The sequence below is a fragment of the Eschrichtius robustus genome, chromosome 13 (genome assembly GCF_028021215.1).
Source record: "Eschrichtius robustus isolate mEscRob2 chromosome 13, mEscRob2.pri, whole genome shotgun sequence".
Lineage (NCBI taxonomy): Eukaryota > Metazoa > Chordata > Mammalia > Artiodactyla > Eschrichtiidae > Eschrichtius > Eschrichtius robustus.
This window is the reverse complement of record NC_090836.1, coordinates 7,176,320-7,193,332: the sequence shown is the minus strand read 5'-3', so window position 1 is coordinate 7,193,332 and position 17,013 is coordinate 7,176,320. Positions and strand designations below refer to the sequence as shown.

Sequence of the window (17,013 nt, the reverse complement as noted above, 5' to 3'; positions counted from 1 at the left end):
ATGGTGTCAGGCCTGAGCCTCTGAGGTGGGACCATAAGGTTAACAGCTGATCTTTCAGCAGAAACTCTGCAAGCCAGAAGGGAGTGGCAGGACATATTTAAAGTGATAAAAGGGAAAAATCTACAACCAAGATCACTCTACACAGCAAAGATCTCATTCAGATTTGACAGAGAAATAAAAACCTTTACAGACACAAAAAAGTTAAGAGAATTCAGCACCAACAAACAAGCATTTCAACAAATGCTAAAGGAATTTCTCTAGGCAGAAAACAAAAGAGAAGGAAAAGACCTAAAATAACAAACCCAAAACAATTAAGAAAATGGTAATAAGAACATACATATCGATAATTGCCTTAAATGCAAATGGATTAAATGCCCCAACCAAAAGACATAGACTGGCTGAATGGACACAAAAACAAGACCCGTCTATATGCTGTCTACAAGAGACCCACTTCAGACCTAGGGACACATACAGACTAGAAGTGAGGGGATGGAAAAAGATATTCCATGCAAATGGAGATCAAAAGAAAGCTGGAGTAACAATATGCATATCAGGCAAAATAGACTTTAAAATAAAGACTATTACAAGGGACAAAGAAGGACACTACATAGTGATCAAGGGATCAATCCAAGAAGAAGATATAACAATTGTAAATATTTATGCATCCAACATAGGAGCACCTCAATACATAAGGCAAATACTAACAGCCATAAAAGGGGAAATCAACACTAACACAATCATGGTAGGGAACTTTAACACCCCACACCCACCAATGGACAGATCATCCAAAATGAAAATAACTAAGGAAACAAAAGCTTTAAATGACACTTAGACAAGATAGACTTAATTGATAATAATAGTACATTCCACACAAAAACAACAAAATACACTTTCTTCTCAGGTGCTAATGGAAAATTCTCCAAGATAGATCATATCTTGGGTCACAAATCAAGCCTTGGTAAATTTAAGAAAATTGAAAACGTATCAAGTATCTTTTCCGACCACAACACTATGAGACTAGATATCAATTACAGGAAAAAAAATGTAAAAACTAAAAACACATGGAGGCTAAACAATATGCTACTAAATAACCAAGAGATCACTGAAGAAATCAGAGGAAATCAAAAAATACCTAGAAACAAATGACAATGAAAACACGACGACCCAAAACCTGTGGAATGCAGCAAAATCAGTTCTAAGAGGAAAGCTTATAGCAATACCATACTACCTCAAGAAACAACAAAATCTCAAATAAACAACCTAACCTTACACCTAAAGCAATTAGAGAAAGAAAAACAAGAAAAAAATCCCAAAGTTAGCAGAAGGAAAGAAATCATAAGGATCAAATCAGAAATAAATGAAAAAGAAATGAAGGAAACGATAGCAAAGATCAATAAAACTAAAAGCTTGTTCTTGAAAGATAAACAAAATTTATAAACCATTAACGAGACTCATCAAGAAAAAAAGGGAGAAGACTCAAATCAACGGAATTGCAGATGAAAAAGGAGAAGTAACAACTGACACTGCAGAAATACAAACGATCATGAGAGATTACTACAAGAAACTATATGCCAATAAAATGGACAACCTGGAAGAAATGGACAAACTTTTTTTTTTTTTTTTTTTGACAAACTTTTTGAAAAGCACAACCTTCTGAGACTGAACCAGGAAGAAATAGAAAATATAAACAGACCAATCACAAGCACTGAAATTAAGATTGTGATTAAAAATCTTCCAACAAACAAAAGCCCAGGACCAGATGGCTTCACAGGCGAATTCTATCAAATATTTAGAGAAGAGCTAACACCTACCCTTCTCAAACTCTTCCAAAATACAGCAGATGGAGGAACACTGTCTAACTCATTCTATGAGGCCACCATTACCCTGATACCAAAACCAGACAAAGATGTCACAAAGAAAGAAAACTACAGGCCAATATCACTGATGAACATAGATGCAAAAATCCTCAACAAAATACTAGCAAACAGAATCCAACAGCACATTAAAAGGACCACACACCATGATCAAGTGGGGTTTATTCCAGGAATACAAGGATTCGTCAATATATGCAAATCAATCAATGATACACCATATTAACAAATTGAAGGATGAAAACCATATGATCATCTCAATAGATGCAGAAAAAGCTTTTGACAAAATTCAACACCCACTTATGATAAAAACTCTCCAGAAAGCAGGCAAAGAGGGAACTTACCACAACATAATAAAGGCCATATATGACAAACCCACAGCCAACATCATCCTCAATGGTGAAAAACTGAAACCATTTCCACTAAGATCAGCAACAAGACAACGTTGCCCACTCTCACCACTATTATTCAACATAGTTTTGGAAGTCCTAGCCACAACAATCAGAGAAGAAAAAGAAATAAAAAGTCTCCAAATCAGAAAAGAAGAAGTAGAACGGTCACTGTTTGCAGATGACATGATACTATACATGGAGAATCCTAAAGATGCTACCACAAAACTACAAGAGCTAATCAATGAATTTGGTAAAGTAGCAGGATACAAAATTAATGCACAGAAATTTCTTGCATTCCTATACACTAATGATGAAAATCTGAAAGAGAAACTCAGGAAACACTCCCATTTACCACTGCAACATCAAGAATAAAATACCTAGGAATAAACCTACCTAAGGAGACAAAAGACCTGTATGCAGAACACTATAAGACACTGATGATGACTGGTTCAAGATGGTGGAGTAGAAGGACGGGCTCTCACTCCCTGTTGTGAGAGCACCAGAATCACAACTAACTGCTGAACAACCATCGACAGGAAGACAATGGAACTCACCAAAAAAGATACCCCACATCCAAAGACAAAAGAGAAGCCACAGTGAGATGGCAGGAGGGGCACAACCACAATAAAATCAAATCCCAAAATTGCTGAGTGGGTGACTCACAAACTGGAGAACACTTATACCGCAGAAGTCCACCCATTGAAGTGAAGGTTCTGAGCCCCAGGTCAGGCTTCCCAACCTGGGAGTCCGGCAATAGGAAGAGGAATTCCTAGAGAATCAGACTTTGAAGGCTAGCAGGATTTTATTGCAGGACTTCGACAGGACTGGGGGAAACAGAGACTCCACTCTTGGAGGGCACACACAAAGTAGTGTGCGCATCGGGACCAGAAGAAGGAGCAGTGACCCCATAGGAGACTGAACCCGACCTACCTGCTAGTATTGGAGGGTCTCCTGCAGAGGCAGGGGGTGGCTGTGTCTCACCGTGGGGACAAGGACACTGGCAGCAGAAGTTCTGGGAAGTGTGCCTTGGTGTGAGCCCTCCCAGAATCCACCATTAGCCCCACCAAAGAGCCCGGGTAGGCTCCAGTGTTGGGTCGCCTCAGGCCAAACAACCAACAGGAAGAGAACCCAGCCCCACTCATCAACAGAGAAGCAGATTAAAGTTTTACTGTGCTCTGCCCACCAAAGCAACAGCCAGCTCTACCCACCACCAGTCCCTCCCATCAGAAAACTAGCGCGAGTCTCTTAGATAGCCTCATCTACCAGAGAGCAGAAGCAAGAAGAACTACAATCCTGCAGCCTGTGGAACACAAACCACATTCACAGAAAGATAGACAAGATGAAAAGGCAGAAGGCTATGTACCAGATGAAGGAACAAGATAAAACCCCAGAAAAACAACTAAATGAAGTGGAGATAGGCAACCTTCCAGAAAAAGAATTCAGAATAAAAATAGAGAAGATAATCCAGGACCTCAGGAAAAGAATGGAGGCAAAACTCAAGACGATGCAAGAAATGTTTAACAAAGACCTAGAAGAATTAAAGAACAAACAGAGATGAACAATACAATAACTGAAATGAATAAAACACTAGAAGGAATCAATAGCAGAATAACCGAGGCAGAAGAACGGATAAGTGACCTGGAAGACAGAATGGTGGAATTCAGTGCTGCAGAACAGAATAAAGAAAAAAGAATGAAAAGAAATGAAGACAGCCTAAGGGACCTCTGGGACAACATTAAACGCAAGAATATTCGCATTATAGGGGTTCCAGAAGGAGAAGAGAGAGAGAAAGTATCCGAGAAAATATTTAAAGAGATTATACTCCAAAACTTCCCTAACATGGGAAAGGAAATAGCCACCCAAGTCCAGGAAGTGCAGTGAGTCCCATACAGGATAAACCAAAGGAGAAACACGCCAAGACACATAGTAATCAAATTAGCAAAAATTAAAGACAAAGAAAAATTACTGAAAACAGCAAGGGAAAAACGACAAATAACATACAAGGGAACTCCCATAAGGTTAACAGCTGATTTCTCAGCAGAAACTCTACAAGCCAGAAGGGAGTGGCATGACATATTTAAGGTGAGGAAAGGGAAGAACCTACAACCAAGATTACTCTACCCAGCAAGGATCTCATTCAGATTCGATGGAGAAATCAAAAGCTTTACAGACAAGCAAAAGCTAAGAGAATTCAGCACCACCAAACCAGCTCTACAACAAATGCTAAAGGAACTTCTCTAACTGGGAAACACAAGAGAAGAAATGGACCTACAAAAACAAATCCAAAACAATTAAGAAAGTCGTAATAGGAACATACATATCGATAACTACCTTAAACGTGAATGGATTAAAGGCTCCAACCAAAAGACACAGGCTCGCTGAATGGATACAAAAACAAGACCCATCTATATACTGCCTACAAGAGAACCAATTCAGACCTAGGGAAACATACAGACTGAAAGTGAGGGGATGGAAAAAGTTATTCCATGCAAATGGAAATCAAAAGAAACCTGGAGAAGCAATACTCATATCACATAAAATACACTTTAAAATAAGGAATGTTACAAGAGACAAGGAAGGACACTACATAATGATCAAGGAATCAATCCAAGAAGAAGATATAACAAATATAAATATATATGCACCCAACATAGGAGCACCTCAATACATAAGGCAACTGCTAACAGCTATAAAAGATGAAATCAACAGGAACACAATAACACTGGGGGACTTAAACTCCTCACTTACATCAATGGACTGGTCATCCAAACAGAAAGCTAATAAGGAAATGCAGCTTTAAATGACACAATAGACCAGATAGATTTAATTGATATTTTTAGGACATTCCAACCAAAAACAGCAGATTACACTTTCTTTTCAAGTGCGCACAGAACATTCTCCAGTATAGATCACATCTTGGGTCACAAATCAAGCCTCAATAAATTTAAGAAAATTGAAATCATATCAAGCATCTTTTCTGACCACAATGCTATGAGATTAGAAATCAATTACAGGGAAAAAAATGTAAAAAACACAAACACATGGAAGTTAAACAATACGTTACTAAAAAACCAAGAGATCACTGAAGAAATCAAAGAGGAAATCAAAAAACACCTAGAGACAAATGACAATGAAAACACGACGATCCAAAACCTATGGGATACAGCTAAAGCAGTTTGAAGACGGAAGTTTATAGCAATACAATACTACCTCAAGGAACAACAAACATCTCAAATAAACAATCTAAACTTACACCTAAAGGAACTAGAGAAAGAAGAACAAACAAAACCCAAAGTTAGTAGAAGGAAAGAAATCATAAAGATCAGAGCGGAAATAAATGCAATAGAAACAAAGAAAACACTAGCAAAGATGAATAAAACTAAAAGTTGGTTCTTTGAGAAGGTAAACAAAATTGATAAACCATTAGCCAGACTCATCAAAAAGCAGTGGGAGAGGACTCAAATCAATAAAATTAGAAATGAAAAAGGAAAAGTTACAACAGACACCACAGAAATGCAAAGCATCCTAAGAGACTACTACAAACAACTCTATGCCAATAAAATGGACAACCAGGAAGAAATAGAAAATATGAACAGACCAATCACAAGTAATGAAATTGAAAGTGTGATTAAAAATCTTCCAACAAACAAAAGTCCAGGACCAGATGGCTTTACAGGTGAATTCTATCAAACATTTAGAGAAGACCTAACACCCATCCTTCTCAAACTCTTCCAAAAAAGAATGCAGAGGAAGGAACACTCCCAAACTCATTCTACGAGGCCACCATCACACTGTTACCAAAATCAAAGATACTACAAAAAAAGAAAATTACAGACCAATATCACTGATGAATATGGATGCAAAAATCCTCAACAAAATACTAGCAAACAGAATCCAACAACACATTAAAAGGATCATACACTATGATCAAGTGGGATTTATCCCAGGGATGCAAGGATTCTTCAATATACGCAAATCATTCAATGTGATACACCATATTAACAAATTGAATAAGAAAAACCATATGATCATCTCAATAGATGCAGAAAAAGCTTTTGACAAAATTCAACACCCATTTATGATAAAAAACTCTCCAGAAAGTAGGCATAGAGGGAACCTACCTCAACATAATAAAGGCCATATATGACAAACCCACAGCAAACATCATTCTCAATGGTGAGAAACTGAAAGCATTTCCTCTAAGATCAGGCACAAGACAAGGATGTCCACTCTCACCACTATTATTCAACATAGTTTTGGAAGTCCTAGCCACAGCAATCAGAGAAGAAAAAGAAATAAAAGGAATACAAATTGGAAAAGAAGAAGTAAAACTGTCACTGTTTGCAGATGACATGATACTATACGTAGAGAATCCTAAAGATGTTACCAGAAAACTACTAGAACTAAGCAATGAATTTGGTAAAGTTGCAGGATACAAAATTACTGCACAGAAATCTCTTGCATTCCTATACACTAATGATGAAAAATCTGAAAGAGAAACTAAGGAAACACTCCCTTTTGCCATTGCAACAAAAAGAATAAAATACCTAGGAATAAACCTACCTAGGGAGATGAAAGAACTGTATGCAGAAAACTATAAGACACTGATGAAAGAAATTAAATATGATACAAACAGATGGAGAGATATACCATGTTCTTGGATTGGAAGAATCAATATTGTGGAAATGACTATACTACCCAAAGCAATCTACAGATTCAATGTAACCCCTATCAAATTACCAAAAATTACCAAATTATCAAAAGGAGGCAAGGATATGCAATGGAGAAAAGAAAGCCTCTTCAATAAGTGGTGCTGGGAAAACTGGACAGCTACATGTAAAAGAATGAAATTAGAACACTCCCTAACACCATACACAAAAATAAACTTAAAATGGATTAAAGACCTAAATGTAAGGCCAGACACTATCAAACTCTTAGAGGAAAACATAGGCAGAACACTCTATGACATAAATCGCAGCAAGATCCTTTTTGAACCACCTCCTAGAGAAATGGAAACAAAAATAAACAAATGGGACCTAATGAAACTTCAAAGCTTTTGCACAGCAAAGGAAATCATAAACAAGACGAAAAGACAACCCTCAGAATGGGAGAAAATATTTGCAAACAAAGCAACTGGCAAAGGATTAATCTCCAAAATTTACAAGCAGCTCATGCAGCTCAATATCAAGGAAACAAACAACCCAATCCAAAAATGGGCAGAAGACCAAAATAGACATTTCTCCAAAGAAGATATACAGATTGCGAACAAACACATGAAAGGATGCTCAACATCACTAATTATTAGAGAAATGCAAATCAAAACTACACTGAGGTAACACCTCACACTTGTTAGAATGGGCCTCATCAGAAAATCTACAAACAACAAATGCTGGAGAGGGTGTGGAGAAAAGGGAACCCTCTTGCACTGTTGGTAGGAATGTAAATTGATACAGCCACTATGGAGAACAGTATGGAGGTTCCTTAAAAAACTAAAAATAGAATTACCATATGACCCAGCAATCCCACTACTGGGCATATACCCTGAGAAAACCATAATTCAAAAAGAGTCATATACCACAATGTTCATTGCAGCTCTATTTACAATAGCCAGGACATGGAAGCAACTGAAGTGTCCATCCACAGATGAATGGATAAAGAAGATGTGACACATATATATGATGGAATATTAGCCATAAAAAGAAACGAAATTGAGTTATTTGTAGTGAGGTGGATGGACCTAGAGTCTGTCATACAGAGTAAAAGTAAGTCAGAAAGAGAAAAACAAATACCGTATGCTAACACATATATATGGAATCTAAAAAAAAAAAAAAAAAAAAAAAAAAAAATGGTTCTGAAGAACCTAGGGGCAGGACAGGAATAAAGACGCAGACGTAGACAATGGACTTGAGGACAAGGGGAAGGGGAAGGGTAAGCTGGAACGAAGTGAGAGAGTAGCATGGACATATATACACTACCAAATGTAAAACAGATAGCTAGTGGGAAGCAGCCGCATAGCACAGGGAGATCAGCTCGGTGCTTTGTGACCACCTAAAGGGGTGGGATAGGGAGGGTGGGAGGGAGATGCAAGAGGGAGGAAATATGGGGATATATGTATATGTATAGCTGATTCACTTTGTTATAAAGCAGAAACTAACACACCATTGTAAAGCAATTATACTCCAATAAAGATGTTTAAAAAAAAAAAGAATCCGCCTGCCAATGCAGGGGACACGTGTTCAAGCCCTGGTCTGGGAAGATCCCACATGCCGTGGAGCAACAAAGCCCATGTGCCACAACTACTGAGCCTGCGCTCTAGAGACCATGCGTCTAGAGCCTGCACTCCACAACAAGCCACCACAATGAGAAGCCCGCGCACCACAATGAGGAGTAGCCCCTGCTCAACACAACTAGAGAAAGTCCGTGCGCAGCAACGAAGACCCAGTGCAGCCAAAAATAAATAAATAATAAATAAATAAATTTATTAAAAAAAGAAATACAATGAGGTATCACCTCACACCGGTCAGCATGACCATCATCAAAAAAAATCTCCAAACAAGAAATGCTGGAGAGGGTGTGGAGAAAAGGGAACCCTCTTACACTGTTGGGAATGTAAACTGATACAGCCACTATGGAGAACAGTATGGAGGTTCCTTAAAAAACTAAAAATAGAATTACCATATGACCCAGCAATCACACTCCTGGGCATATACCTGGAGAAAACCATAATTCGAAAAGATACATGCACCCCGATGTTCATTGCAGCACTATTTACAACAGCGAGGACATGGAAGTAACCTAAGTGTCCATCGACAGATGAACAGAAAACAAAGATGTTGCACCTATATACAATGGAATATTGCTCAACCTTAAGAAGGAACGAAATTGTGCCAGTTGCAGAGACATGGACGGACATAGAAACTGTCATACGGAGTGAAATAAGTCAGAAAGAGAAAAACAAATATCGTATTTTAATGCCTATATGTGGAATCTAGAAAAATGGTTCAGATGAACTTATTCGCAAAGCAGAAATAGAGACACAGATGTAGAGAACAAATGCATGGACACCAAGGGGAGAAGCGGGGGTGGGGGTGGGATGAATTGGGAGATGGGGATTGGCATATATGCACTACTATGTAAAAAACAGATAACTAATGAGAACCTACTGTATAGCACAGTGAACTCTACTCAGTGCTCTGTGGTGACCTAAATGGGAAGGAAATCCAAAAAGGAGGGGATATATGTATAAATATAGCTGATTCACTTTGCTGTACAGCAGAAACTAACACAACATTGTAAAGCAACTATCCTCCAATTTAAAAAAATAAAAGAATCAGGATAAGTTAACTGCTGCATCTGCTCAGTCATGACCACCACGCTAGCATGTTCACTGGAAGAGTTCATCTCTACCAAAACTGTTCTTGGACCCAAGAAGATGGGAGAGAAGAAATCCTCTTATTGATGATTCTGTTACATGAACATGGGTCCTTGCTGGAGAAGATCCAAGTCTGGGCAACCAGAAACTTATATAACGTAATATACAAAATGACAAATATAAAATTATGTACAAAAGTGAGCATTTCTTTAGAATAAGAAGAGAAATCATAACAAATTGCACATTTTTTAAAAGGTGATAAATATCACAAATATCGTAGAATCCAAAGCATCCGAGCGCCAGAGCAGCAAGCAGCTCTGGAGTTTGTTCCACCAGGGTAAGTAACTCTGACTTTAATCCTGGAGTTCTTTTTTCTTCTTTGTTTCCTGCCAACATTTTTTTGAAAGGTTGTCTGTCTTCCCCTCTTCCATTTCCTCACCAATGAATCCCTCCCTAATCACAGGCACTTCACTCCAGTCCGCACCACTCCACTGAAACTATCTTCTCAAATGTCCCCAGTGGCTCCTCGTCACCAAATCAGGCAGCTTTTGCTCAGCTTTTGTGCTCCTGGTCTCTTTTTGCTGGTAGACACTCATAACTGAAACCAAGTCCCCCTAAAACCGAGTTCCCTTACTGAGTTTATGATTAATTTTTCTATCAAACACTTTATTCCCTTTCTTATCCCCTCTGACCTCAACCCTGTGCTAACTGAACACTGATCAACCAGAGTCAGACAACTAAGACTGCTGTTGTCCCTAACATAATGCACTAAAGTTGCTGTTGCAGATTTCATCATTAACCTACAAACTCAAGTTGCTTCTCTGGGATAAGGTGAGCTCACAGACCCCTAAGCCATGGGCTGCCTGGCCAGAGAATCATAAACTGGAGGCCTCCTGACTTCCAAAACCACAATTAAGAAATGTCACAGAAATGTCACAAGAGGACGATTAATCCCAGTTTCTTTGTTCTTTCCCTTTAAAACATCCCTAACTCAAAGACCAAGATGGAATGGATCTGAGACTTGTCTCCCACTCCCTTGCTTGGCACCATGCAAATAAACCCTTACTTTGCTGAAAAAAAAAAAAAAAAGTTCAGCTTTTTGCATGTCAATTGTACCTCAATAAAGTAGCTTAAAAATGAAAATAATTATTTTCTTAGGGGCCTCCACTAGTATCATCAAAGATCTGCTGAGGGTGAGATTGGAAAAATCACTTTTCCTGTCATCTTCCCCAAAAGAGCTGATTGCCTATGGGTTGCCAGAACCCTACAGCAGGTGTTCTCAGGGCTCCCCCTGTCCCAGCATCAGATGGTTGACCATTTTCTCAGACTCAAACACCTACGTTAGGAACTCACTGTGATATCTGAATCTGCCTCCAATCCAGCTGTTCTGATGGGATTAATGTCCTGGGCATTTCATCCACCATTGTGATAACAACTGGAAACATCTCTGGCAGATCCTGTGACCACCCACTCACACTCTAGTTTCACTGCTGTCTTTACTGTATCCACCTTGACACAGGTCGAATACACTTAGGCAGTATTGAGCACTTCTTATGAGTCACTTCAGGTTCTCTTAGCCTCATTGGCCTTTGTACTTGTTTTGCTCCAGTTACTGTGTTGTAAATGTTAAAACGTCATGTTTCCCTGCTGCGTGAATATCCCCACAAACAGGATGTGAGCACCCCATCAGGTGTCCACGTGCACCTGTGATGACTAACCCCAGCCACAAATTCCCCTTCTTGCCCTCCCCTGACTGTGACCTAGTGACATTCAAATGCATCAGTGAAATCCCCTCATGCTTTTTCCTTGTGTCACTCCACTCTTACCCTTAATATTGTCACTTGTCCACGATTCTTCACTCCCTCTTATGGCTCCCCATGTTTCGTTGAGCTTGCTCCCTTGGTGCCTCTCAGATGTGGCCCCCTTATGGTATGTGGTGGTCCTGTCTCTCTAGGACCTCTGAGTATAATAAACTATGTTTGCCTGTCCCTCTCTTATGTCCTCTCTTGTGGCCGAACCTGACTGAACAGCCCATGAAAGAATAAAAAGTATCTGCCATGATGAAGCTAATTCATAAAAGTACAACCCAGCGGTTGTACCTGTTGTAATATTTGACCTCACTTCCCTGCCTCTTATGAAACACCACAGAGATCTGAAGGGTCTGATTGTCCACAGGTCTGGAGACTTTAATGTCCAGGGCCAAGCAAGCCCTTACACCCCCTTGAGCACCTAATGCTCTAGGAATCACTGCGTGGCTGGAGTCTTCCCCCAAGGATGCTCTAAATTCTGTGATCTGGTATTCCCATAGTTATTCTGGGAATGAGACTGAAGCTTTTCCTGCTGGGGATCCCCTCCCAGACCAGACAGGCCTTACCTGAGCAGACTACTCCAATACTCTGGTCATGAGAGAAGATATGATTATAGTTTTTAAAATCATGATGAGCACAGTCTTTGATGCTGAAACTTGATTCTGTCTCTGCATTGTCGCAGTAAATATAGAAAAGCCAAGTGGAGCCAATAAGTCTTGGTCCAAAATAAACCCCTCTGGGAGCATTGACAGCAGCTCCACATCCCAGCTGTCTGCACACCGCATCTGCACCGTCCAGGAACCAGAAATTAGTATACACCGTGCCCCATATTCCTTGACGCTTCACTTCCACTCTCCCCTCACAGCGGTGGCCTCCATCCTTCAGCCTCAGCTCCAGAGCTGCAAGAGAGACAAAGACACAAGACACAGGACACAGGAGAGATTTTAGGAGACCATGCGGTGGTGTGCTGGTAAGTATTAAAAACTGAGCTCTCTGAGGGGAAAAATTCCCTGTGTATAGCATTTGTTCATTTCTGAGGTGTAAATATTCCCATTGTGGCCAACTCTCAGCTACCAATGTGGCATCACTGAACGTGGAGCTGGGGAGGGATGCACCCAGGTATTTCTCACAAGCCTGTAGAACCCACCTCCAGGGACACCACCAAGGACAGGCCTTCAGAGAACTCTGGATGCTGTCCAAAGCTACTAAGGGGTAGATGTGCCCAAAGCTACTAAGGGGCTCAGCTTCCCCATCTCAGTTACAGCTCATGGCCCAGGATGCCAGGGAGGAATCTTCCCTCTCCTTCTCTGTCCCATGGGGAGCACTCTCGGCTAGCTTAGGAACAGAGGACCATGGTAAGCAGATACTAAAAAGTCCCCGATTATCCTGCCACCTGGTATTCGTGTCCTTGTATAATCCCCACACTTGAATGTATCTAGTAACATGCACATAACAACTGGAATTTGGCAAAAGTGATGAGATGTCACTTAAGAGATTAGGTTTCAAGACGACCCTGGTTTCTCCCTTGTGACCTGTCTTGCTCTCTCTCTTGCTCTGATGAAGCCAGCTACCAGGTTGTGAGCTGTTTATGGAGAGACCCTCATGACAAGGAATTGAGGAAGGCCTCTAGCCAACAGCCAGCAAGGAACTGGGGCTCTCAGTTAAACAGTCCACCAAGGCCTGAATGCTGCCAACATCCAGGTGAGTAAGTTTGAAAGATACCCACCCCTGGGTGAAACTTCAGACGACTGCACATTGTGAGACATCATAAGTCAGGTAAACCATGCCAATTCCTAGCCCACAGAAATTATGAGATGCTAGATGTTTGTTTGTTGTTTTAAGCTGCCATGTTTGGCAGTAATTTGTAGCAGAGCAACATATAAGTAATGTAGGGCTTCCCTCCAGCGTCAGAAAACAGCAGGATGATCCAATGCTAGCAAGGCAGATTTCATTCTGAGACCTCTTCTCCTGGCTTGCAAGCCACTGCTGTCTCACTGGTGCTCACATGGCCTTTCCTTAGTGCATGTGCACAGGGAGAGAAAGAGAGAGAGATCTCCCTCTCTTCCTCTTCTTATAATGCTACCTACTGGATTAGGGCTCCACACTTGTGACCTTATTTAACCTTAATTACCTCCTCAAGACCCTATCTCCAAATGCAGTCACACTGGGGGTGAGGGCTTTAATATATGAATTTTGGAGGGACACAGTTCAGTCCATAGACCTGGGTTCATTATAGGAAGGAAATAAAGATAAATGGGAAGGAGGCAAAGGAGGTAGTAGAAGAAGGGAGACATCCTGTGAAGTTTATTTGGGTTTTTTTTAGAAGTCTGACATCGACCTTTTAGGATTGAAATGGGATCCTAAACGCACACAGGAAGCTACTTTCATTAATACTAAAATTATCTATTTTGAGACAGGTCCTGTACTTAGTGCTGTAAATGCAGAAAGCAGTAAGACAATATTCCTGCCTTCGTGTACCTTTTACCTAGTTGATGACACAAAACAAATAAGTACATGATCTCATTACTGTGAAAAGTTCCAAGAGATTATCTCAGTGATGGTAGGCTTGGTTATTGAGGCTATCTCGTCTGCTGAAAATAAAGTGGAATAAATTTACTAAAAATTGTCTTAAAAGCATTAAAGACCTGATAAGATAGGAACAGAAAATAAGGCCAAATCTGAAGGGAAAATGGAAATTCACTAAGATACAAGAGCATGGAAAGTGCTTTTGCCTTGAGGGCATTAGCCTGTTTGGGGTTGGGGAGGGGTTTCTGCCCTTTGATGGTGAAGAGCCAGAAATCAAACCCAAAACCCACACCCAGAGGAGAAAAGAAGACATTCTCCACAACAAGCCAGGACACCACTTGAGATAGACACGCTCCTGCATAAAACTAGACTCAGACCCACAACCAGATGAGACAACCAAAAGAAGACATTCTCCACAATAAGCCAGGACACCACTTGAAATAGACACGCTCCTGCATAAAACTAGATTCAGACCCACACACAGATGAGACAACCAAAAGAAGACATTCTCCACAATAAGCCAGGACACCACTTGAAATAGACACGCTCTTGCATCAAACTAGATTCAGACCCACACCCAGATGAGACAACCAAAAGAAGACATTCTCCACAATAAGCCAGGACACCACTTGAAATAGACACGCTCTTGCATCAAACTAGATTCAGACCCACACCCAGATGAGACAACCAAAAGAAGACATTCTCCACAATAAGCCAGGACACCACTTGAAATAGACATGCTCTTGCATCAAACTAGATTCAGACCCACACCCAGATGAGACAACCAAAAGAAGACATTCTCCACAATAAGCCAGGACACCACTTGAGATAGACATGCTCTTGCATCAAACTAGATTCAGACCCACACCCAGATGAGACAACCAAAAGAAAACATTCTCCACAATAAGCCAGGACACCACTTGAGATAGACATGCTCTTGCATCAAACTACATTCAGACCCACACCCAGATGAGACAACCAAAAGAAGACATTCTCCACAATAAGCCAGGACACCACTTGAGATACACATGCTCTTGCATAAAACTAGATTCAGACCCACACCCAGATGAGACAACCAAAAGAAGACATTCTCCACAATAAGCCAGGACACCACTTGAGATATACACGCTCCTGCATAAAACTAGACTCAGACCCACACCCAGATGAGACAACCAAAAGAAGACATTTTCCACAATAAGCCAGGACACCACTTGAGATAGACACGCTCTTGCATAAAACTAGACTCAGACCCACACCCAGATGAGACAACCAAAAGAAGACATTATCCACAATAAGCCAGGACACCACTTGAGATATACACGCTCCTGCATAAAACTAGACTCAGACCCACACCCAGATGAGACAACCATAAGAAGACATTCTCCACAATAAGCCAGGACACCACTTGAAATAGACATGCTCTTGCATCAAACTAGATTCAGACCCACACCCAGATGAGACAACCAAAAGAAGACATTCTCCACAATAAGCCAGGACACCACTTGAGATAGACACGCTCTTGCATCAAACTAGATTCAGACCCACATCCAGATGAGACAACCAAAAGAAGACATTCTCCACAATAAGCCAGGACACCACTTGAAATAGACATGCTCTTGCATCAAACTACATTCAGACCCACACCCAGATGAGACAACCAAAAGAAGACATTCTCCACAATAAGCCAGGACACCACTTGAAATAGACATGCTCTTGCATCAAACTAGATTCAGACCCACACCCAGATGAGACAACCAAAAGAAGACATACTCCACAAAAAGCCAGGACACCACTTGAAATAGACATGCTCCTGCATAAAACTAGATTCAGACCCACACCCAGATGAGACAACCAAAAGAAGACATTCTCCACAATAAGCCAGGACACCACTTGAAATAGACACGCTCTTGCATCAAACTAGATTCAGACCCACACCCAGATGAGACAACCAAAAGAAGACATTCTCCACAATAAGCCAGGACACCACTTGAAATAGACATGCTCTTGCATCAAACTAGATTCAGACCCACACCCAGATGAGACAACAAAAAGAAGACATTCTCCACAATAAGCCAGAACACCACTTGAAATAGACATGCTCTTGCAGCAAACTAGATTCAGACCCACACCCAGATGAGATAACCAAAAGAAGACATTCTCCACAATAAGCCAGGACACCACTTGAAATAGACATGCTCTTGCATCAAACTAGATTCAGACCCACACCCAGATGAGACAACCAAAAGAAGACATTCTCCACAATAAGCCAGGACACCACTTGAAATCGACATGCTCTTGCATCAAACTAGATTCAGACCCACACCCAGATGAGACAACCAAAAGAAGACATTCCCCACAATAAGCCAGGACACCACTTGAAATAGACATGCTCTTGCATCAAACTAGATTCAGACCCACACCCAGATGAGAAAACCAAAAGAAGACATTCTCCACAATAAGCCAGGACACCACTTGAAATAGACACGCTCTTGCATCAAACTAGATTCAGACCCACACCCAGATGAGACAGCCAAAAGAAGACATTCTCCACAATAAGCCAGGACACCACTTGAAATAGACATGCTCTTGCATCAAACTAGATTCAGACCCACACCCAGATGAGACAACCAAAAGAAGACATTCTCCACAATAAGCCAGGACACCACTTGAGATAGACATGCTCTTGCATCAAACTAGATTCAGACCCACACCCAGATGAGACAACCAAAAGAAGACATTCTCCACAATAAGCCAGGACACCACTTGAGATACACATACTCTTGCATAAAACTAGATTCAGATCCACACCCAGATGAGACAACCAAAAGAAGACATTCTCCACAATAAGCCAGGACACCACTTGAGATAGACATGCTCTTGCATAAAACTAGATTCAGACCCACACCCAGATGAGACAACCAAAAGAAGACATTCTCCACAATAAGCCAGGACACCACTTGAGATAGACACGCTCTTGCATAAAACTAGACTCAGACCCACACCCAGATGAGACAACCAAAAGAAAACATTCTCCACAATAAGCC

The 17,013-nt window shown here is 40.7% G+C and overlaps 1 protein-coding gene across 1 annotated transcript in view; it reads right to left on the bottom strand.

Moving 5' to 3' along the window:
- Positions 1 to 12,712, bottom strand: part of LOC137775219 (antigen WC1.1-like) — a 49,285-nt gene extending 36,573 nt beyond the window's left edge. Inside the window, exons 1-2 of the mRNA XM_068560885.1 lie at positions 12,706 to 12,712; positions 12,010 to 12,342 (exon numbers count right to left, since the gene is read on the bottom strand). Coding sequence (XP_068416986.1) covers positions 12,010 to 12,342; positions 12,706 to 12,712 — 340 coding nt within the window. The remainder of the gene's footprint in view (positions 1 to 12,009; positions 12,343 to 12,705) is intronic.
- Between the last annotated feature and the right edge of the window lie 4,301 nt (positions 12,713 to 17,013).